This window comes from Pseudophryne corroboree, chromosome 2 (assembly GCF_028390025.1).
Source record: "Pseudophryne corroboree isolate aPseCor3 chromosome 2, aPseCor3.hap2, whole genome shotgun sequence".
Classification (NCBI taxonomy): domain Eukaryota; kingdom Metazoa; phylum Chordata; class Amphibia; order Anura; family Myobatrachidae; genus Pseudophryne; species Pseudophryne corroboree.
The window spans coordinates 394,619,376-394,641,815 of NC_086445.1; the positions used below are offsets into that span (position 1 = coordinate 394,619,376).

General features: G+C 45.9%; 1 protein-coding gene across 4 annotated transcripts in view; it reads left to right on the forward strand.

Annotated features, from left to right (window-relative positions):
• The window catches only part of VWA3B (von Willebrand factor A domain containing 3B), a 340,688-nt gene that overhangs the window by 116,952 nt on the left and 201,296 nt on the right, over positions 1-22,440 (forward strand). For all 4 annotated transcript variants that reach the window (XM_063953326.1, XM_063953327.1, XM_063953324.1 and 1 more), the window contains exon 12: positions 13,157-13,288. In XM_063953326.1, coding sequence (XP_063809396.1) covers positions 13,157-13,288 — 132 coding nt within the window. The remainder of the gene's footprint in view (positions 1-13,156; positions 13,289-22,440) is intronic.

Sequence of the window (22,440 nt, forward strand, 5' to 3'; positions counted from 1 at the left end):
CCTTCTCGAGGGTCGCAGGTTCGGCATTCAGGACTGGGTTCTGGTGACCACGGACGCGAGCCTCCGAGGATGGAGAGCAGTCACACAAGGAAGCAATTTTCAGGGACTATGGTCAAGCCAGGTGGCTTGTCTACACATCAACGTACTGGAATTGAAGGCCATATACAACGGCCTACGACAAGCGGTGAATCTTCTTCGCGGCCTACCGGTGCTGATTCAATCAGACAACGTCACAGCCGTGGCTCATGTAAACCGCCAAGGCGGGACAAGGAGCAGAGTGGCAATGGCGGAAGCCACCAAGATTCTTCGCTGGGCGGAAAATCAAGTAAGCGCTCTGTCAGCAGTTTTCATTCCGGAAGTGGACAACTGGGAAGCAGACTTCCTCAGCAGACACGATCTCCATCCAGGAGAGTGGGGACTTCATCAAGAAGTTTTTGCAGAGATAAGTCATTGGGGACTTCCTAAAATAGACATGAAGGCGTCACGCCTCAACAAGAAGCTTCGAAGATATTGTGCCAGGTCAAGGGACCCTCAGGCAGTAGCGGTAGACGCCCTGGTGACACCATGGGTGTTCCAGTCGGTCTATGTGTTCCCTCCTCTTCCACTCATCTCAAAAATATTGAGAATCATAAGACGAAAAAGAGTGCAGACAATACTCATTGTTCCGGATTGGCCTCGAAGGGCCTGGTATTCAGATCTTTAGGACATGCTCACAGAAGATCCGTGGCCTCTTCCTCTCAGGGAGGACCTGTTGCAGCAGGGGCCCTGCGTGTTCCAAGACTTACCGCGGTTACGTTTGACGGCATGGCGGTTGAATACCGAATCCTAGCTGGGAAAGGTATTCCGGAGGAAGTCATCCCTACTCTGATAAAGGCTAGGAAGGAGTTAACGGCGAAACACTATCACCGTATCTGGAGGAAGTATGTATCTTAGTGTGAAGCCAAGAATGCTCCTACGGAAGATTTCCACCTGGGCCGTTTTCTCCATTTTCTACAAACAGGAGTGGATATGGGCCTAAAGTTAGGCTCCATTAAGGTACATATTTCGGCCCTATCAATATTCTTTCAGAAGGAATTGGCTTCTTTCCCGGAAGTCCAAACTTTTGTGAAGGGAGTACTGCACATCCAGCCTCCTTTTGTGCCCCCAGTGGCACCATGGGACCCTAACGTGGTGTTACAGTTCCTAAAATCACATTGGTTTGAACCTTTTCAAACGGTTGAATTAAAATTTCTCACTTGGAAAGTGGTCATGTAGCTGGCCTTGGCATCTGCAAGGCGGGTGTCCGAATTGGCGGCTTTGTCTCACAAGAGCCCCTATCTGATTTTCCATGTGGATCAAGCAGAGTTGAGAACTCGTCCTCAATTTCTGCCTAAGGTGGTTTCGTCATTTCATATGAACCAACCTATTGTGGTGCCTGTGGCTATGGGGGACTTAGAGGATTCCAAGTCCCTTGATGTAGTCAGGGCCTTAAAAATGTATGTAGCCAGGACGGCTCGAGTTCGGAAAACAGAGGCACTGTTTGTCCTGTATGCGGCCAACAAAGTTGGCGCTCCTGCTTCTAAGCAGACTATTGCTCGCTGGATCTGTAACATGATCCAGCAGGCTCATTCTACGGCTGGATTGCCGGTACCAAATTCGGTAAAGGCCCATTCCACTAGGAAGGTGGGCTCTTCTTGGGCGGCTGCCCGAGGTGTCTCGGCATTGCAACTTTGCCGAGCGGCTACTTGGTCGGGTTCAAACACTTTTGCTAAATTCTACAAGTTTGATACCTTGGCTGAGGAGGACCTCATGTTTGCTCAATCGGGGCTGCAGAGTCATCCGCACTTTCCCGGCCCGGTCTGGAGCTTTGGAATAATCCCCATGGTCCTTACGGAGTCCCCAGCATCCTCTAGGACGTAAGAGAAAATAAGATTTTAAACCTACCGGTAAATCTTTTTCTCCTAGTCCGTAGAGGATGCTGGGCGCCCGTCCCAGTGCGGACTAAATTCTGCAAGACTTGTATATAGTTATTGCTTATATAAGGGTTATGTTACAGTTTTGATCAGTCTCTGGCTGATGCTGTTTTGTTTCATACTGTTGACTGGTTCGTATGTTCCAAGTTGTACGGTGTGGATGGTGTGGGCTGGTATGTATCTTGCCCTTAGATTAACAAAAATCCTTTCCTTGTACTGTCCGTCTCCTCTGGGCACAGTTCTCTAACTGAGGTCTGGAGGAGGGGCATAGAGGGAGGAGCCGGTGCACACCCATCTAAAGTCTTTGGAGTGCCCATGTCTCCTGCGGAGCCTGTCTATACCCCATGGTCCTTACGGAGTCCCCAGCATCCTCTACGGATGAGGAGAAAAAGATTTACCGGTAGGTTTAAAATCTTATTTTTCAAAGCATATTAGTATTACATTAGGAAGTTATTTTTCTTATATCAGCTGATAATGAGCAACTGTTACTCTATTTACTACAGACTGTAAACAATGTACAAGCTGCATACATAGCATGTACTATTGATGGATCAGCATATACATGCTTTTACACTGATTTAATTGCCTTTTTTTCCTTTTATGTAGAAGTGGATGTTAAATAAAGCAGTACTGTATGTACATTGCGCTATTCATTTATGTCCTATTTGTATTTACAGTGCCAACCACCATGGTATCCGGACTCCAGGTCGACAACAAAAAGGTCGACACACCTTAGGTCGACACCAATTGGTCGACACACCTTAGGTCGACATGGACAATAGGTCGACATGGACAATTTTTTTCATTTTTGGAACCTTTTCATACTTAACGATCCACGTGGACTACGATTGGAATGGTAATCTGTGCCGAGCAAAGCGAAGGCACCATGCCCGAAGCGGTGCACTAATTGGGGTTCCCGGTCACACTACGAAGAAAACGACACCAAAAAAACATAAAAAACTCAGGTCGACCTTTTTCCATGTCGACCTTATTCCTGTCGACCTTTTGTCCATGTAGACCTAAGGTGTGTCGACCAATTGGCGTTGACCTAAGGTGTGTCGACCTTTTTGTTGTCGACCTGGAGTCCCAGACCCAACCACCATAGCTAGTTTCATGAACAAAGCATGATATTGGAGGCACTCTTTTTTTGGTTTTATCATGATCAAATTTTCAAAGCTGGCACGCCATGTTTATTCAGCAAGGGGCCTAATTCAGTTCTGATTGCTGCTGTGAGTTTTCTCACAGCTGGCGATAAGATCCGAATTGCATATGCATTGCAATGTGCCGGCGTGTTGTACAAAAGCAACAGACATCGGAGCCTAGCAACGGGATGGTGCGAAAAATCCGAACGCACAGGCGTTCGCAAGGCGATTGACGGGAAGTGGCCATTTGTGGGTGGCAACTGACCGTTTTCCAGGAGTGTCCGGAAAAACGCAGGCGGGCTCAGGTGTTTTCAGGGAGGTTGTCTGGCGTCAGCTCTGGCCCCGATCAGCAGGAATCAATCGCATGGGAAGAGTAAGTTCTGGGCTGCGCAGAGACTGCACAAAATCAGTTTGTGCAGCTCTGCTACACATGCGAATGAACACTTGCACAGCGATTTAGCCCCTCCCCTGTAGGTGGCGACTATCTGATCGCAGGGCAGCAAAAAACGCAGCCCAGCGATCAGATCTGAATTAGGCCCAATGTCTCATATCAAAGCTTAATTATTGTTGTTTCTTCTTTGGGGTCCATGGTCTCCACAGGGTTATCCTTGGGTGTGCTGGTGGAGACCAGAACTGGCACCGAACAGATTAAGCTTTTGAGCCTCTCAGGATGCACTGAGCTCCTCTCCCTTCATACCCCGCCCCCATGCTGAGGCACTTCAGGTTTTTTTCGGTGCCAGCAGGAGCAGGTCACCATTGAACAGCAATTTTTTTTTTGAGCATTCAGCGCTGGCAGTCCAACGGACACCATCACTGATGCTCCTACACCCCCTCCGGGCCGTGAAACCACAAGTGTGGCTCAAATGGCTCAATTCTACTAGCAAGGAGGCACAGGGGACCCCCAAGGAATTGCACCGGACACAAATGGGGGACAGGTATGGCGGGTTCCTGCTTGCATGACCCGCACATTGCGCAGTCCTTATGCCGCCAGTCCTGGGAAACAGACCGGCAGCGCTGACGTGCTCCAGAACCATGGCGCACCCTGCGGACGTACTAGACCACCAGGGCATATATGTATACTGGCGCTGGGACCTTTTGTCAGCGCTTCACAGTGGCCTCTCCCCCAGCTCAGGGTGCCTTTCCACTGTGGTCTTCCCACCATGGGCTGCTCCTACCTCATCCTCCTTGACAGAGACGCTGGCCAGCCATAGCTGAAAGCCTCTGCAGGTCTCCAAGAGTGTTGGGCTGAGTCTTCCTGTATACCTCCCCTCACCGCAGGTTGTATACAGTGCTGCATCCTACCAGCTAGACTGAGTAGTTGATATCAGTGCCCATTGCAGTTAAAATTGTATTTCTGTATTGTATGTCACTTATGCTAGTGATGCTGCTTGTACTTTTGTCTGTTTTCTACACAGTACAGTATAATTGCTTTCCCTGTATTTTCTCTTATTGAGTGAAACCCTTGAATACTGTTTGTTTTGGGTCTACTATGCCACACATTACATTGTGTTTGTGAAGGCTCTTTGTCACATACTGCCCCAGTTACATACTACACATTGACATATTGTGTGTGTGTACACTCCTCACAATCATGACTAGCAAAAGCAAAGCTAAGCAGACTGGGACACCTTCTCAGGTAGCATGTAGTAACTGTAACAATTTATCACAAGACTGTAAGGATTTATCACAAGATGGTCAATATACAGCTTGTCTGGTGCCTCCGAGGGTATGCAGTTAATTTACCGACTGTGGAAATAATTCTGGTGGTTCTAAATCCCAACAGTTGCCCAGTTTTCCCTCCAGGATGGTGGTCCACACCACCACGCGAGGGGGAATAGAATAGTCTGGCGAGCCCGCGAGCGCTGCGCTCGATGTCAGGGTTTCGACTGTTGGGATTCCGGTGTCGGTCTTCTGACAGTCGGGAATTAATACTTATGGGAAGAAGAGTTGATCCTGGTCACAGGAGATGTTAAATCCCTCTATACGATAATAGACCACACGGCAGGGGTGGCGGCAGTTGAAAAATTCCTGGAGTCCAGCAATATCGAGAAGGGATTACAAGAACTTATTATTGAAGGTATCACCTTCATTCTCAATAATAACTACTTTATGTTTATGGGAGATTTCTTCCTGCAGAAGGTGGGTACAGCGATGGGCACCAGGTTCGCCCCAAGCTATGCCAATATCTTCATGGGCCAGTGGGAACTGGACCATATATGGAATAACAACCCTTTTGGGGCGAACCTGGTGACCTGGGTTCGCTATATAGATGATGTGCTGTTCATTTGGAGGGGGGGCAAAGATCGTCTGGAGGAATTCCTTGAATATTTGAACACCAACGTGCTCAACATACAGTTCACTTTTGATAGTAGCTCATCATCAGTGAATTTTTTAGATCTTACGATCTATATTGATAGTGGTGAGATAAAAACCAAAACGTTTACGAAACCAACAGATTCACAAGCATATATCCATTCTACCAGCTGTCACCATAGCAATTGGCTCAGCTCCATACCAGGAGGACAATTGAAACGAATTAGACGTAACTGCACGGATGACATTGTTTATCACCAACAAGCAGAAGTATTATCACAGAAATTCACCAAAAGTGGATATGCTCCAAGTGTTATAGAAAAAGCATTGGATAAAGTGAAAACAATCCATAGGAACACACTATTGGAAGAACAAACGGGCAATGAACAACAAGAACAGACCAAATTCCAATGGGCATTTATTACAAGCTACACAGCACAACATAAAGTAGTGGAAAAAGCCTTTCGGAAGCATTGGGATATTTTGAAAAAAGACCCGGTCCTGGGAGGAGTAATACCGGAGAAACCAGTCTTCATTTATAAAAGAGCAGCTAATTTAGGCACCAAATTGGTGAGAAGTCTACACTCGGGTCCTCAAATCAAGAGAAGCATCCGCACCAAAGGGTTCCACCGATGCGGTATGTGTTTAGGATGTAGAAACATAAAAAGTGACCAGAGGAAAGTAGAGGAGGTCGAAATCAATGGGATCCAATATCGAGTAGACGAATTTATCACATGCAATAGCTGCAATATAGTTTACATAATAGAATGTTCATGCAATTTGTTCTACGTAGGTAGGACCACCAGGCCATTGAAAACCCGCCTGGGGGAACACCTCCGTAATATTAGGAAAGGATTGGAGACACATTCTCTGTCGAGTCATTTTAAAAATACACACAATTGTTCCACTAACCATATCAAACAGTTTGTTGGAATTAAACTTATTGAGGGACATACCCGTCAAAAAGGCATAGGCACACAATTGGCCAAGGCAGAGATGAAACTCATCTATGAACTGAACACACTCAAACCACATGGACTCAATTTAGATTTCGAACTCAAGTGGTTCCTGTGATTCCATATAACTTCATCTACACTTGATTCAATAACCAGCATCTTCACATTCAATATCTTGACCATAATATTTTACATATTTCATACAAGAATAGGCTTTGTTGTCAGATTTCCTTCACACCAAACCCTTTTTAATCCCCATTTTTATTTATTTTTTGCTTTGAGGGCAAACTCTATATGAAAAGAAGGAAAGTCAAAATGAGGAAGAAGGGAACAGGACTTGTCCGTAAAACTATTATTTCCCCGATAAAGGACTGATATTTCTAAAGATAAGGAAGCCGACAGTAGTACATCGTGAAGTTGACAACAGCGGAGTATACCGTCACCATGGAAACCGAGAGTAAGAAGGAGGACTATTTTCAACACACGTAGCGGTTACCATGGAAATGGCCAAACCGGAAGTGACGAAGACGAGGACTACGGGAAGCAGGCGAAATCAAGAAAGAAGCTCGCAAGCAAGAATAAAGATGTGAGGACATATAATAAGGGAAACCGCCGTCCGGAAGTAAGAAGGGGAGTGACGACATCAGGCGGCGGAAGTACGGAGGGAGCAAGAAGACAACGCGGACCCGTAACCACGGGAACCAACAGCCGGAAGTCACTGTGAGTCTCTAGATGGCCGGAAGTTTGAAGTCGGCGTCCACGGCAACGGATGGGAGGGCCAATAGTGCTCACAGCTGAACTCATTTACCGGGGACAGAGACGGCCCCTGATTGGGTAAAGGGGATTTAAATACAGGACCAGGAGGGGACATGCTCATCACCTTGAAAAAGACCCGAGTGCGGGTTGAAACGCGTTGGTGGAGGGACGGCTACGGTGACACGGTCTTTTTTCTCGATAACCAGGACAGGTGAGGGGTCCAGGGAGCGATCCGGAGCGCAAACTGGGAGTACATCTTTCTCCACACCCTCCAGAGTGTTCATATGTACATACTCTGGGTCTCTGGTAATTGATTCAATTCTATTGTCACTCATGCCATCCAATGAGCTTTGTCTAAGGAGTGGAGGATTTAGTTTTTAGTTGTTTTTTGCATGCATTACATCTGGTAATTGTTTATACTACATATTTAAGATTCCAGCAAGGAATCATTGTACAAGTTATTTTAACATTTTTAATAAATAAAAAACGTATTATGCCATGCGTTTTTTTATATATTTATTTGCATAAACCCATGGTACATCTGGGCCGGTCTGGTTGACGAGTTTCCGTTTATGAACACCACAAAGGACATAGACATACGCTGAGCAAATACCTGAGTCTGGTAATTAAGCTAATTTTGTCATCATTGTGCTACACGTATGGAGATGTTTGGGGAAGAGGTCTGAAGCACTGAAAACCACCAGGTTTGGGCTTTGCGGAGTTAACACCTGGACCAATTGAAAGGATAGTGGTTACACGCTTTTCTGAGTCCACAATCCGGTAATTGAGCCAGTGATTCTGTTCTTCACACCACTGTTCGGGTGTCACTTTGGGAGGAGGCACGAGGCATTCTACTATACATTCACTACCCGCTACCTTTACGTACTACACCATATGGTTCTTTTTTTCCTTTCCATATGAACTCGGGGAACATCGGAGTCTAATCCGGTAGAAGATACTCTTGGGATAGGACCTTGGAAGGACTGTACATCGCCTTGATATACAGCAATTAAGGGAAGTTTCCATCTTTCATTTTTTAGAGTTAGCGCCTGTACATTTATTGCTTAACACATACATAATACTGAATCCCCTCCGAGCACCCCAGCTTTCCCAGTGCCAGTACAAGGCCTCCATGGGCTTCTTTTTCTGATCTACTATCAAAGATTGCTGACCATATTGCTACCCCACCTGTGGCTCCGCCTATGGGTTTACACGGCCACTACAGCCAACCATGCCTTCCCCTATGGGATTCCAGCAGCCATTGCAGCCTGTACATCAGATTATTGGAGCTCCACCCATCCCTTCTCCATGGTTGGACTCATTCTCTAACTCAGTACAGAGTTTGGCTGCTTCTTCTGCTGCATTTCAGCAATTTATACAGGGCCAAGCAACACTGCCTAAAACTGCTGCAACTAAACATATTGTGTCTCCCTCACAGTCTGCGCAAATATCTGATTCGGAATCAGGCAGAGATTTCTGATTCAGAATCCCCCTCAGGGGATGAGGTGGTAAACCCCATATTTCATGGCTGCATTAATTAGGGCGATCAAATTCAATTAAAAGATGCTGAACCAGCCACTCTGTGTTTAATTATCCTCTACGCAAGTGGCAGAAGGTAGTGTTAGCTGAGTTTCCAAACTCAGATCACTTCTTGGAAGCTAGGAATGAGGCTTGGAGAACTCCTACTTACGGTCCTTAAAAGTCTCAGCTCCTTTTACCCGTTACCCGAAACTGATTGTGCAAAATGGGAAATCCCACCTCTGGTAGATGCTCACGTAGCACATTTATTTAAAAGTTTCATCTTCCCTATCTCGGCTGCATCCTCTCCGCTGGATAGACAACTGGATGCGTGTCTTAACTCTTAAATCGTTGTACTCCCTTACAGGAGCTACAGCCAGGCCAATTACAGCTACAGCCTGGGTAGCTAATTCAATAGAAACATGGTTTGAGCCTACCATGGAACAATTGTCTCTTATTGCCAATATCAGGGATGCAGCCTATTACGTTGGTGAAGAGGCTTTGGATTCAGTTTTGTTATCATGTAAAGCTTCCATTTGTTTCCGTTGCAGCACACCGCATAGTGTGGCTCCGTTCATAGAAGGCAGATTCGGACACCAAAAAGGCCCTGGAAGCTCTGCCATACACGGGCGATTTCCTATGTGGACAGGAACTGGACAAAACTATCGAGAAACTGGCAACCTCCAAGACAGCTTGCCTGCCTTCGGCTTCTTCAGTGCGGTCTAAGACTTTGTCATTTCGGACATTTCGTCTACAGGGCAAGGCCAAGGGTCAGTCCTTTCCAAGTCTATCTCAGACAGTCAAGGCCTTCAATGCCAAAACCAAGTGAGTGTGGGCGAATAGACGTCCAACTACCAAGCCAGAGGATAAACCCTTAGCCTGACTAGATGAGCCCCCCCTGCGTCCAAAAAAAGGTATCTTAAGGGTACACTCTCTCATTCCTGAGGCACCCCCCCAAGACAATTATTTCCTACCACTGCACTGACAGACACTAGCAAAGCTCATGTGCTGAAGGGTGTAGTTCACTCCTCACTACCGTCGGGTGTCATTATCCCAGTCCCCCTGTCTCAACAGGGCCAGGGATTCTATTCTACACTCTTTTTGGTTTAGAAACCAAATGGGTCCTATAGTCCCATTCTGAATTTAAAGTTGCTGAATTAATACCTCAAGGTACCCAAGTTCCGCATGGAAACCTTCCACTTCATTGTCCTAGTTATGCAACCTGGGGATTATATGGTCTCTCTGGATATACAAGATGCGTTCCTAAATGTACCCATAGCACCCTGTCATCAGCAATATCTCTGATTTGTTGTTCTGCGTCCAGCATTTCCAATTTCAGGCCCTACCCTTCGCCTGTCCACAGCTCCCAGGGTGTTCACCAAGCTCATGGCGGTGATGGCAGCCAATCTCCGGTGACTGGACATTTTAATACTCCCTTACTTAGATGACCTCCTCCTTCTGGCACAATCCCAGGAGGTCTTGTACTATCACTTACAGGTGACAATGTCATTCCTGCAGAATCAAAGATTGCTGATGAATTGGACCAAATCCTCACTCATCCCATCTCAAAGGATGCTCCACCTCGGTGCACTTCTGAATGCCCGTGTCAAGTGCATCTTCCTTCCTCAGGACAAGGTGACAGCAATACAGTTTCATATCCACAATCTCCTTCACCTTCAACAAACAAGTCTTGATCTATTCAGTAACGCAGACCATAGGGTCCATGGTGTCCACCTTCGAAATGGTGGAATATGCCCAGTTTCACTCTAGACCTCTACGGCACCTGATACTCTCCAGATGGAATGGTCTACCACAACTGATCAAATTTCAAACTTTGATACTGCCACAGGATGTTCGGACGTCCCTCTCGTGGTGGCTTCACACATCCCAACCTGACCAAGGGACATACATTCTGGATCCCTCATTGGATGCTTCTCACCAGAGACGCCAGTCTCCTGAGGCTGGGGAGCTGTCATGGGCAGTCACTCATTTCAGGGGTGCTGGTATCTGTCGGAAAGGGATCTCTCGATCAACGTCCTGGAACTTCAGGCAGTGTACCAAGCCCTTCAAATGGCTCAGGACATACTACAGGACCTTTCGTCTAGCTTCCCTCTTCCCTCCAGTGCCGCTCCTTCCCAGAGTACTTTGCAAATTCAAAGAGGAAGGTGGCTAGCTTATCCTCGTGGCTACGGCATGGCCCAAATGCCATTGGTTCACGGATCTTCAATGTCTCTCTATAGACAAGTCCTTCCCTCTGCCTTTCCATCTGAATCTGCTTTCTCAGGGGCCCTGCCTACATCTGGACCTGCCTCGCTTGTCTTTGATACTGTGGCTCTTGAGACATCCCTCATAAGGAGCAAAGGCTTTTTGGGGGCGGTGGTTCAAACCATGCTTCAGGCTCGCAGACCAGTCTCAGCACGTATTTATTACTGTATCTGGCTCTCCTAGTTTCAGTGATGTGCTAATCGTAACTACAATCCTAAAGTTCTCAGGATCCCTCGGCTGTTAGCCTTCTTACATGTGGTCCTAGGTATGCGTTTCCACCTGGCTTCACTGAAGGTCCAGGTCTCATCATTTGTCCGTCTGGTTCCAACAGATACTGGCTCCCTTATCAGATGTGTGTACCTTCCTCCAGGGTGTACTCTGGATACAGCCTCCATTCGTCCCTCCAGTTTCTCCGTGGGATCTTTCCCTAGTTCTTGGGGCCTTACAATGGACTCCCTTTGAACCATTGGAGATGGTTGACCTGAAGTGGCTCACCGCTAAAAACCTATTTCTCCTGGCTATAGCTTCAGCCCGAAGAGTCTCTGACTAGGGAGCTCTCTCCTGTCGCTCCCCTTTTTGATATTTCACTAGGACTGGGCAGTCCTTCGGATTAAAAGTGGATACCTACCTAAGGTAGTGTCTAAATTCCATATAAATGAACCGATTGTGGTACGGATCTTCCAGGAACCTGGTCTTTCACATGAGGAAGCTTTGTTGGATGTGGTCCGGGCTCTCAGGATCTACGTGGAACGTACTAGTTCTGTTCGGAAAACAGATTCCTTATTTATCCTCTATGGATTCCACAAGCGGGCTGGCCCCCCAATAAACAAACTTTGGCCTGTTGGCTCCGCATGACCATCTCACAGATTTACACGCAGGCTGATCTCCCTGTTCCAAGTACAGTCTCCACCCACTCTACTCGCTCAGTGGGTTCTTCGTGGACAGCACGCCATGGAGCATCTGCTGAAAAACTATGCAAGGCTGCTATGTGGTCTTCTGCCCACACGTTTTTTAGGTTCTGTGCCTTTGATACTTTTGCCACTCAGAATGCAACCTTTGGCCGCAATGTCCTTCTTACAGCTTAGGAGTGTTCCCTCCATGTTACAACTGCTTTGGGACATCCCAAGGATAACCCTGTGGAGACCATGGACCCCAGAGAAGAACACAAAGATTTATGGTAAAATTTACCTTTTGTTAACTTTTTTCTTCGAGTTCCATGGGAACCACAGGACGCCCACCCTGACGCACCTAGCTTCAATGGGTTGCCTTTACGGTCACCAGTTCCCTTCTCTTCTCTATGAGAGTGTGATATCCTGTGTGTACCATTCTTCCTTCTCTCCTTTCTCCAGCTCCTGCTTTGGGTGGTCATTCCGAGTTGTTCGCTCGTTGCCGATTTTCGCTATATTGCGATTAGTCGCTTAATGCGCATGAACAAGGTTCGCAGAGCGCATGCGCTTAGTTATTTTACACAAAAGTTAGGTATTTTACTCACGGCATAACGAGGAATTTTCATCGTTCTGGTGATCGTACTGTGATTGACAGGAAGTGGGTGTTTCTGGGCGGAAACTGGCCGTTTTCTGGGAGTGTGCGGAAAAACGCGGGAGTGTCTGAAGAAACGGGGGAGTGTCTGGGCGAACGCTGGGTGTGTTTGTGACGTCAAACCAGGAACGAAACTGACTGAACTGATCGTAATGGCTGAGTAAGTCTGGAGCTACTCAGAAACTGCTAAGAAATTTCTATTCGCAATTGTGCTAATCTTTCGTTCGCAATTCTGCTAACCTAAGATACACTCCCAGAGGGCGGCGGCTTAGCGTGTGCAATGCTGCTAAAAGCAGCTAGCGAGCGAACAACTCGGAATGAGGGCCTTGGTTTTATTAACTACAAGTGAAGTGCCTGATCATAGGGGCGGGGTATAAAGGGAGAGGAGTACTGTGCTCTCAAGATTAATCTGTTCAGTGCCAGTCCTGGTCTCCACCGGCATACCTAAGGTTAACCCTGTGGATCCCATAGACCTTGAAGAAAAAGAGTTAACGAAGGTATGTTTTACCATAACTCTTTGTTTTTTTTTTCCACAGTAACATAGATATATATCAGTGTATTAAAATATGACCTTTTTAAGTAATTTGCTTTCTTGCTAATTGCTTAAATGTGTGTTCCTTTTATGTATTTTGTAAACAATAGAGCTCCAGTCTGTTTTCCATTATTTGATTTATTTGTAATAACCTAGTATAACTAGTACAATTGTTCTCAACAGGAGCAACTTAAACCAAAGAAGATGTTCAACTTTGTAAAGTTTGATTCTAAAGTAGAGGCTTGGAAGTCGAAGTTAGCAGAGGTTAATGAGGAAAACATGAAGGAAGCATGGTTTTGGGTTAAAGAACTTCAGGTAACCTAATGCTTCATTATTATTATTATTATCCTTTATTTATATGGAGCCACAAGGGTTCCGCAGCGCCCAATTACAGAGTACATAAATAATCAAAACAGGATAACAGCAACTTACAGTTGAAGACAATATAGGACCATACTTGCCTACCTGACCCTCTCCATGAGGGAGAAAATGCTCTGTTCCTGGACTTTCCTGGTAATGTATGATTGCCATCACCTGTGGTGAAACACCTTTCTTATCAATTAACTAGCTTACCACAGGTGATGGCAATCATACATTACCAGGAAAGTCCAGGAACAGAGCATTTTCTCCCTCATGGAGAGGGTCAGGTAGGCAAGTATGTATAGGACAAGTATAGGGTAAATAGAGCTACATCAGCAGATGGCACTGGAATAAGTTTCAGGTGGCAGAAGACTGCTGGATTTGGTGCAGTTGAAGATTATTAAAGTAAGAAAATGGATGACATGTTACTGAATAATTAAATACTAAAAAAGTGATTATGCTTTTTTGCCATATACCATAACAAAGGCTCACGTGTCCACCTTTAAATGAGTCCTATCCATTGTAGAATCAGTCTCAAAATAAAAAGAGATTTTATCAGAAGTCCAGGACATAATAGTAAATAGTAAATAAACCTACCTTCTTGTGTGTTTCTTATCCCTGGCACACAGGTAGGTAACCACAAGAAGTGATCCTATCTGTCCTGCAAAGCAAGAGAATAATTGTCAGAAATAGTAGTTACATATTTGAGGGGTTGTCAGAGCTTAGCAATTACATGTCTGCCTCCATCAGCTTCAAAGTCACACCCTACCTCTGCCTACCTCTTAGATGTGCAATCGATGTAATTAAGGCTCATTTGCACAGCATTCATTATGGTATGCATAGCAGCTACTGGAAGCATAAAATATGGAAACAAGACCAAGCATGGTCATGTGGATTCACTGAGACTGGTAATTCATATCCAAGATGGCGCCGCAGATGACTGCCTCGGAGTTATGCAGCTCAGCCAAAATACCTGTTTCCCCTTGTTTTCCCCTGCCCTTGTCTACCCCACTGGAGACCAAATACAGCAGGAAAGCCCTCCTAAGTTGGAGCACTCCCGCGGTTCTTACCCCACTTTCGGGCCTGTCGGCGGGTGGATCAGCAGCCCTTGCTGCCGTCGCTGCCCTCTGTGGCAGGGATGAAGACGTCGTGGATGACCAAGCGGCAGTGCCCCCCCGCATCCCGGCAGCGACTGGCAGGCAGAACGGCAGCCCCAGAAGGGCGGATTGGCGGCCCCGAAAAGAAACGGAGGCCCTCATGTCGGCCCTAGTAGAAAGACCTGGGCTCAGAGGAGAGGCTGTCACGCAGTTGCCCTAGTGAGGTGGCGGTGGAGTGGGCACTGGTCTACACTTCCCGCGATCCTGCTCTCGAATGTGCACTCACTGGCAAACAAGTTTGACGAACTATCCCTCCTGCTGGGCAGCGCAGGGTCAGGCATTACAGGGTCATCCGTCCTCTGCTTTACGGAGACGTAACTGGACGACCATATTGCGAATGACCCAATGTCTCTGCCGGGCTTCGGTCTCTTCAGGGCCGATTGCTCCAAGGTTCTCTCAGAAAAAACGAAGGGTGGTGGCTTCTGCTTCTACATCAACAACAGATGGTGCACCAATGTCACAATCCTAGGCAAATCATGTAGCCCTCGACTGGAGATGCTGAGTATCAACTGCAACCCCTTCTATTTCCCCCGGGAATTTTCATCAATTGTTCTTGTCCTGCGCAAACGAAGCCCTGCACCACCTGGCCGTATGCATATCCGACATAGAACAATAACACCCAGACTCTCTGCTTATAGTGGTGGGCAACTTTAACAGAACTAACCTGAGCAATGAGCAACCTAAGTACAAACAACAAGTCACGTGTCCCACTAGGGAAGGGCGCACCCTTGACCACTGCTACACTACCCTCAGTCTGCCTTCCGGTCTATCCCGCGTACTGCACTGGGCCTATCTGACAACTGCCTCGTTCACCTACTTCCAACCTATACACAGAAGCTGAGAGCGGCTAAGCCTGTCGTTAAGACAAGTTGGCCCAGTGGTGCCGCCACAACAACCGTGAGCTCAACCCCCTCAAAACTGTTGAGATGATAGTGGACTTCAGGAAAAAGTCAGCTAGTGCACCTCCAGTAATGATTGCTGACAGTGTGATATCGCTAGTGGACTCCTTCAAGTTCCTGGGGACCACAATCTCTTGGGACCTTAAATGGGGGGTCCAAGGCCGACGCCACTGTCTGGAAAGTGCAGCAGAGGTTGTTCGTCCTCAGGCAACTAAGGAAGTTCAACATCCCACAGAAGCTTCTGCTCCTCTTCTACTCCGCGATTGTGGAGTTGGTACTGTGCTCCTCGATACTGGTATGGTACGGCTCTACCAGCGCGAGGGACAGATGCGGGCTGCAAAAGGTGGTCAGAACCGTGAAGAAGATCTTCAGGGCCGACCTTCCCTCAGTCCAGTACCTGTACCTGTACCTGTCCAGAGCTAAAAAGCGGGCAACGAAGATAGTAAAGGACCAGCTACACCCCGACCACAGCATGTTTAACTTGCTTCCTTCAGGCAGGCGTTACAGGGCCATCCCAGCCGGGTCCACCAGAAGCCTCAAAAGTTTATTTCTCCAAACGGTCCGCCTGCTGAACTCCTGAACATTGACAGACTAGACGAACATGTAACGCACTTGTGTCTCTGCGGTATACCTATCTGTCTGACTTTCCTTGCCCCTGCTTATCTGTTACCTACTTGAATGTTGTATAGCAAACCGAAGACAAATTCCTAGTATACGCAAGTATACATGGCCAATAAAGCTGATTCTTATATTTGCCCTGATCAAGTGTAAGTATACTGTACATCCCCAGTATAAGTGTATCTATTTTGTGTACTGTATCTAGTGTTCTCTGGAATTGGGAGTAACACAAGTACTGATGATGGAGAGTTGTTTGCACTTCAGTCACATTTCCTCTTGCTATTGGAAAGGTGAAACTGGAAGGTAACTGGGCATTCTCACCTAGACAAGGCTCAGTGAGGAGTTGGACGTAAGGGAAAGCCTGTTTCTAGGCATATCATTTGAGTATAGGCTGCTGGAAGAGTGCATTGATGATGACGATGATGAGTATTAAATAGGATCAGTATAATATGCCGGCTGTCGGGATCCCGGCGTTGAGGAGACAGCCAGAATACCGGCGGCAATGCAGTGTGTCCCCTCGCGGTCTCGCTATGCTTGCCACGCTTCGGGCCAAGGGTTATATTCCCCTTTGTGTAGTGGCGTGGGCTAACATCCGAGTGGGGATTTCGGCCGGCGGTCAGGATTCTGACTGCCGGTATTTCACCGTGTGTCTGGATTCCGGCAACCGGCAAATTGACTGCTTCCCGTATTAAACAATCTATGAATGGCTGACACATTGTGATGTGCACAGTTGTGTATAAGCATTTATTTCTGTGCTTGCAATGCAAGAGCGAACATGACCAGCTTGCATTCAACTATACATCAGGCTCATTGTTGTACATGTTTTGCAGAGCCGGTCATAGGCATAGGCAAACTATGCAATTCCCTAGGGCATTTGATATGCCTAGGGGCATCAGCAGCTTCTGCTGATTAAAATGATATGCGGCATGCCTATACTCTGTATGTAGCATTTCATATGCAGATACAGCCACAGTCTCACACAGAATATAGGCATGCTGCATATCATTTTAATCAGCAGAAGCTGCTTGTGCATCCTAGCCACATAGCAAGGCAAATAAGATGCATTTTCATTAAAAAAAAAAGGTGCCCGACATTAGTATTGATGCAAGATTTGTGAGGACACATCTGTTTCCAAGCAGAGGCAGAGGTCACAATGTTAGTGGCAGTGTGAGTGCTGTGTGCATGTGAGTGGGTTGGTTGTGCAGTAGTGTTTGGAATATGTGTAAGGAACATTATATGTGTCATGTAAAAATGCATTAATAATGTGCAATGTATGTGTAAAGGGCACTATGTGTGTCCATTATGTGTATAAGGACATTAATAATGTGCGGTATATGTGTAACAGGGTACTACTGTATGTGTGTCATTATGTGTATAGGGGCATTAATAATGTGCGCCAAATGTGCAAACTGTTCCTAATTAAAATATAGGGGGTACAAACACCAAAATAGGGACTGCTATGGGTGAGGGGTGATGGTGATGGGAAAGGGGTGCAGGGTCAGAGGCAGAACTAGCGGTGGTGCTAGGGGGCACCAGCCAAAATCTTGCCTAGGACATCATATTGGTTAGGGCCGGCTCTGATGTTTTGTATTAATGCTTGTTGCATTTAAGCATCTTTAACATTATTTGTCTGTTTAAATATTGAAAGAAATGTAAACAATGTTTACACAAATTGCACAAAGAAATAATGGATACAGAAAACAAATGTGTGAACATGAAACCATTTACTTGGTTTAATTTAACATTATTTTGTATAACTCTGGTGCAATCCAGGAAAATATATTTTGATTTTAAGTGATATGATTACTCAGTTATCAGCCTTACATATTTACTTGTGAATAGTTCTGGTGACAGAAAATCTTCAGTGGCTACTATCCTATAATTGTGACATTCTCTAACAAATAAAAATAAACCATAATGTACTTCTGGGATTGGGAATGGTCTGGATCCCGGAATGCCGGTCCGTCTCCATGCAGTGACCTTTGCCACTGTGGAGCTTGTAGTTTGCATCCTCCTATGTGCCCCTCCGGGGGGTGTCGTCTGTGACAGCTCTCACTGGGAAGATGGGGAGAGCGTTCCAAACCATAGGAGGAAACTAATCTCTCCCGCCCCGTCTCCATGGTGACACCTGTCACAGACAACCCCCTGCTCTGGACACCCTTGGGCAGAGACAGACAGGGGCACATATTACTAGCTCCACAGTGGCAGAGGTCGCTGCAGGGAGCTGGTCTGGTCTGGTGTTCCGTAGTCTGGGCCATTCTGGATTTTACACAATCCCTATAGTCCCTTAGTGTTGTATATTTGAGTTAGTTACAAATTAAACACTCCCCTGATTTAAGTGAAATATGTTTTTTTCAAAATAAATTCAGTCCTGCTTATCCCTATCATAGGGTTTTTTTTTGTGAACATAAATTATCCTTCATAGGAACCACCAGAAACCATAAAGATTGCAATGTTCTTTTATTATTTAAATAGAAACAAGGGAAGCTTAAAACTGTCATATCCCATCTCCTTGTACTGAAGCTTGCCAGTATATCCTGTTAGAGGTGGTAGTTATTCGCTTAAAAATTCACAATGGGTTTGATTCTGAGTTGTACACAATGCTGATATTCACATTGTTGAGCTATTCTTGCTACTGCGTGTGTGTGAAAATCCCTAAACACGGCATAACACACGCACAAAGGCGCTGCTGCGATTGAGATGTGCAGTATCAGAAATGTAAAGTGCTGGCCAATCCTGGGCCGGTGACTAAAGAGATGCACGGGGATGGTCTGTGTTATGGGAGTGTCACTGATGTGTTTGTGTACACAAGCGCTCAGTCGGGCACAGTGGACGCTATACTCAGACAGAAAGTCTGCACCTGCCATAGCGCTGGTGCAGGTTTCCATGGAGCAACCCGCACCAGTCGTTGTTACAGCATCTACAGATGCTCATAGTGGGCATCTCAGTGCTTGCACATTCACGCAAACGGATGTACACCAGGGATTTGCTTTGTAACGCCAACTGAGTGCACTATGGTCACTATGGTTTATTTATATTGTTAAGGATATCACAGTTACCACCTACAGCACCTAAATATTTTCAATGAAAAAAAAAATAAGGGTGCTAATTCAGTGATCATCTCAACTAACAAAAGTATACATGGGTTGCTCTGATCTGTACAAAGTTTCTAATGCAGAGTACTGAAGTTGTCTGTCGTTACTCCCACATTTTGTGCGCTGAACTACAGTAAATGCACGTATTCGCTATTATTCTGAGGGGTTCGGTATGATTTACCTACGGACACAATACCTACAGTCGTTAACCGACAGCCACAATACCGACACGATCAAAATACTGACATTCATTATGCTGACATGTTCAGAATACCGACATAGTCAGAATACTGACATTTGAAATGCAGACCTTTCAAAATACCAACATGAGTTTTTCTGTTTTTTTTTTCGTGTCAATGTGGACATAGGTTGACATGGACACCGTGTAAGTGGACTGCGTCCCCTCACATGGCTCGCTGCGCTCGCCATGCTTCGGGCATGGTGCCTCGCTGCGCTTGGCACACTATTACATGCCGCCTCCAGGTCCACTGGGATAGGAAAGCATGAACAAGTCTGTTTTGTGACAAAAAATCCTTTAAAAAAAAATAAATGTCAGCATTTTGACATGTCGGCATTTTAAATGCCGGTATTCTGACTATGTCGGCATTTTGGACATGTCTGTATAATGAATGTCGGTATTTTGACCGTAGGTCAGTGGCTGTAGGGATAATGAACGTTGGTATTGTGTTCGTCGGTAAATCAACTGCTACCCACTCTGAGTTTACTATGAATTTCTATGACTAGACCATCCCGATCATTATTATCAGCACATAATATTCCAGCCCTATCTCTGGTGCAAAAATCAGTCTGAAACAGGCATAATCACATACACGCCAACTCTGCATAGCCCACGGTTCTGTCGACACACTGAACTTAGCATACATGTGAGCATCTCGTTATTACCTAGCTATGACCCTCCAGCCGCAAGTGGAGGTGCAAGTGAGTTGCAGACACAAGCAAAAGTAATCGCTAGGGGGGGACCGGTAAAATGAAAGCCGGGGGAGCTCATTAATGGAGAGGGGAGCGCTGCGGGACAGCAGGTAGCATACGTGAAGCCAATTTCCTATTGCCTCTTCAACAGCCTGCTGAAGCCAGGAGACCAATCGCAGGGGGGGGGGGGGGGGATTGGGGAGCGGGTAACATGAAGCGGCCCAATAACGGAGAGGGGAGCGGATAACTTATGGGAGGCCAGGAGCAGACCAGGGAGCCCATTACATTCACTCACGTTATACACAGTTTCAGTGGTGGCTGGGCGGCAACGACATCCCTGGCTGCTCCTCGTCTCTTAAAGAAGAGGTGCTTGGCTGAGCTGAGGCAAGGGAATAATGAAGAAAGAATCCTCTCATCACCAGTGTGTGGTACCGCCCTCCAGTGGCTGCCGACCATAGGCAGCTGCCTAAAGCTGCCTAGTGGTTGCGCCGGCCCTGACGGGAGGAGATATCTACTTGCGTTCAATGCTGCCACTGTGTTCAAGTTCATATTAGGAGGTCACTGTGGGAGCTTCCCTTGGATCCATGGCAATATCTGTATATTGAAAAGGGGGAAGGGGAGAGTTTTGCAATCCTGTGCCACAGGTTTTCTAGATTTATGTAACACTTTGGTGTTATATTCGGTTATTCTTCACAGTGTAATGCTGGGTAAAACATTTTTACGAGACAGTGCTGCATGCTTTAGCAGACAAATGGTATTACCTGTATTATTCTCCCTGCAGCGTCTTGTACACAGTGAGCCATTTAATGGCATACAGAAGGCACGCTGATCAGGCAGACATATCTTGCTGGGAAAATGATTGACAAAACACTTTGCTCATTTATTTATAGTATGAGACAGTTACCTGACCTTGTATACAACCAGAATAAAAAAAATCTATGAATATTAAACCAATTTATTGCTTGATAACTTATAATTCACCCAGAGCTTGAAAAGCTGTTTTCAGAAATGTCACAGCTGCAGCAGACTGCAGAACCTTTGTGTTAGAAATGGATTTGATGTTGATTTACATTTTTGACATACAGTATGTTGCAATTGTCTTATTTTTTTTAAATGTATTGCTTGTAGCTCCTTTGGCTAAAATGTGCTGTACATCTATGGGGGATCCGGACTATAGGTCGACATACATTAGGTAGACCGTCATTAGGTCACTCCTATATGGTCGACATGGTCAAAATGTCGACATGTGAAAGATCGAGAGGTTCATATGGTCAACATGACAATGGTCGACACATTTTTTTTTTTTTTTTTAATGTTTGTGAACTTTTTCCCTCCTTGACTATCCATGTCACAAATCATAACTTTTAGTGTCCTTGCCGCAAGCAGAGCAGAGCGAGACACCGTGCCCGAAACGAGGGGATGCGTTTCTACAAATGGCGGTCCCAGATGAAAAAACTATCCACACTAACCACAAAATTGCAAAAAACAGTGTGTGTCAACCATTGGCATGTCGACCTTTCTGATCCTGTTGACCTTTTATAGCCGTAGACCTTTTCCATTGTTGACCTTTTATATGTCAACATTTTGTCCATGTCGACCTTGTGCCTGTCGACCAGATGGGGTCAACTTAATGAATGTAGATCTTCTATACCAAGCTCCATCTATGGGACCACACCATCCATATCAATCTACTTGTCACAGTAGGCATCACCGGTATTAGCACACATTTACACCAGCCCAAGGGCTGTAGAGACTTCCACTGGATCAAGGTACAGTACGGAGGGGTGTGTGGCCTGATCCAGGAGGTGATGCTACGCCCCTCCCCCCAAAAAAAATGAAACGCAAAAATGAGTGTAAAATATGCGCTGCAGAGAGGGACATTTGTACCCCTAAGCAGCTGCTTCTGGGTCCCCACAGGCCCGTGCCCAGATAATTAGTGCCCAAAGCCCCTGCCCTCTCTGTGCATGCAGAACTCTGCATAGCCTGCAATTTCACCTATACCGTCCAGACACACCCACATAACATTTAGTCCAAGTCCATTGACTGCCCATTAACACCTACTCAGCCACAAATAGAGATGCAGCTAAGATGTGGAATAAGGAATATATAATCATAGAACCTCATAACAGAGTACACCCAACATCAGACGATCGATTTATATCTGAGTCAGTCACATTACAATTTATTAAAACAACTTAAAACATATATTAAAACATTACATTACACATATGTAACATGCCCGTTGTGGGTATGATTTTATGACTCGTTGTCTCCCCTACAAGGGAAAACAGATGGTGAATTATGAATACAGATTCATAATAAAAATAAAATGTTATTCTCCACAGATAAAGGCTAAGATTCCACAACTGTCTTTTCAATGAGGTGAGATGTGCAGGTAGTTTTTGCCA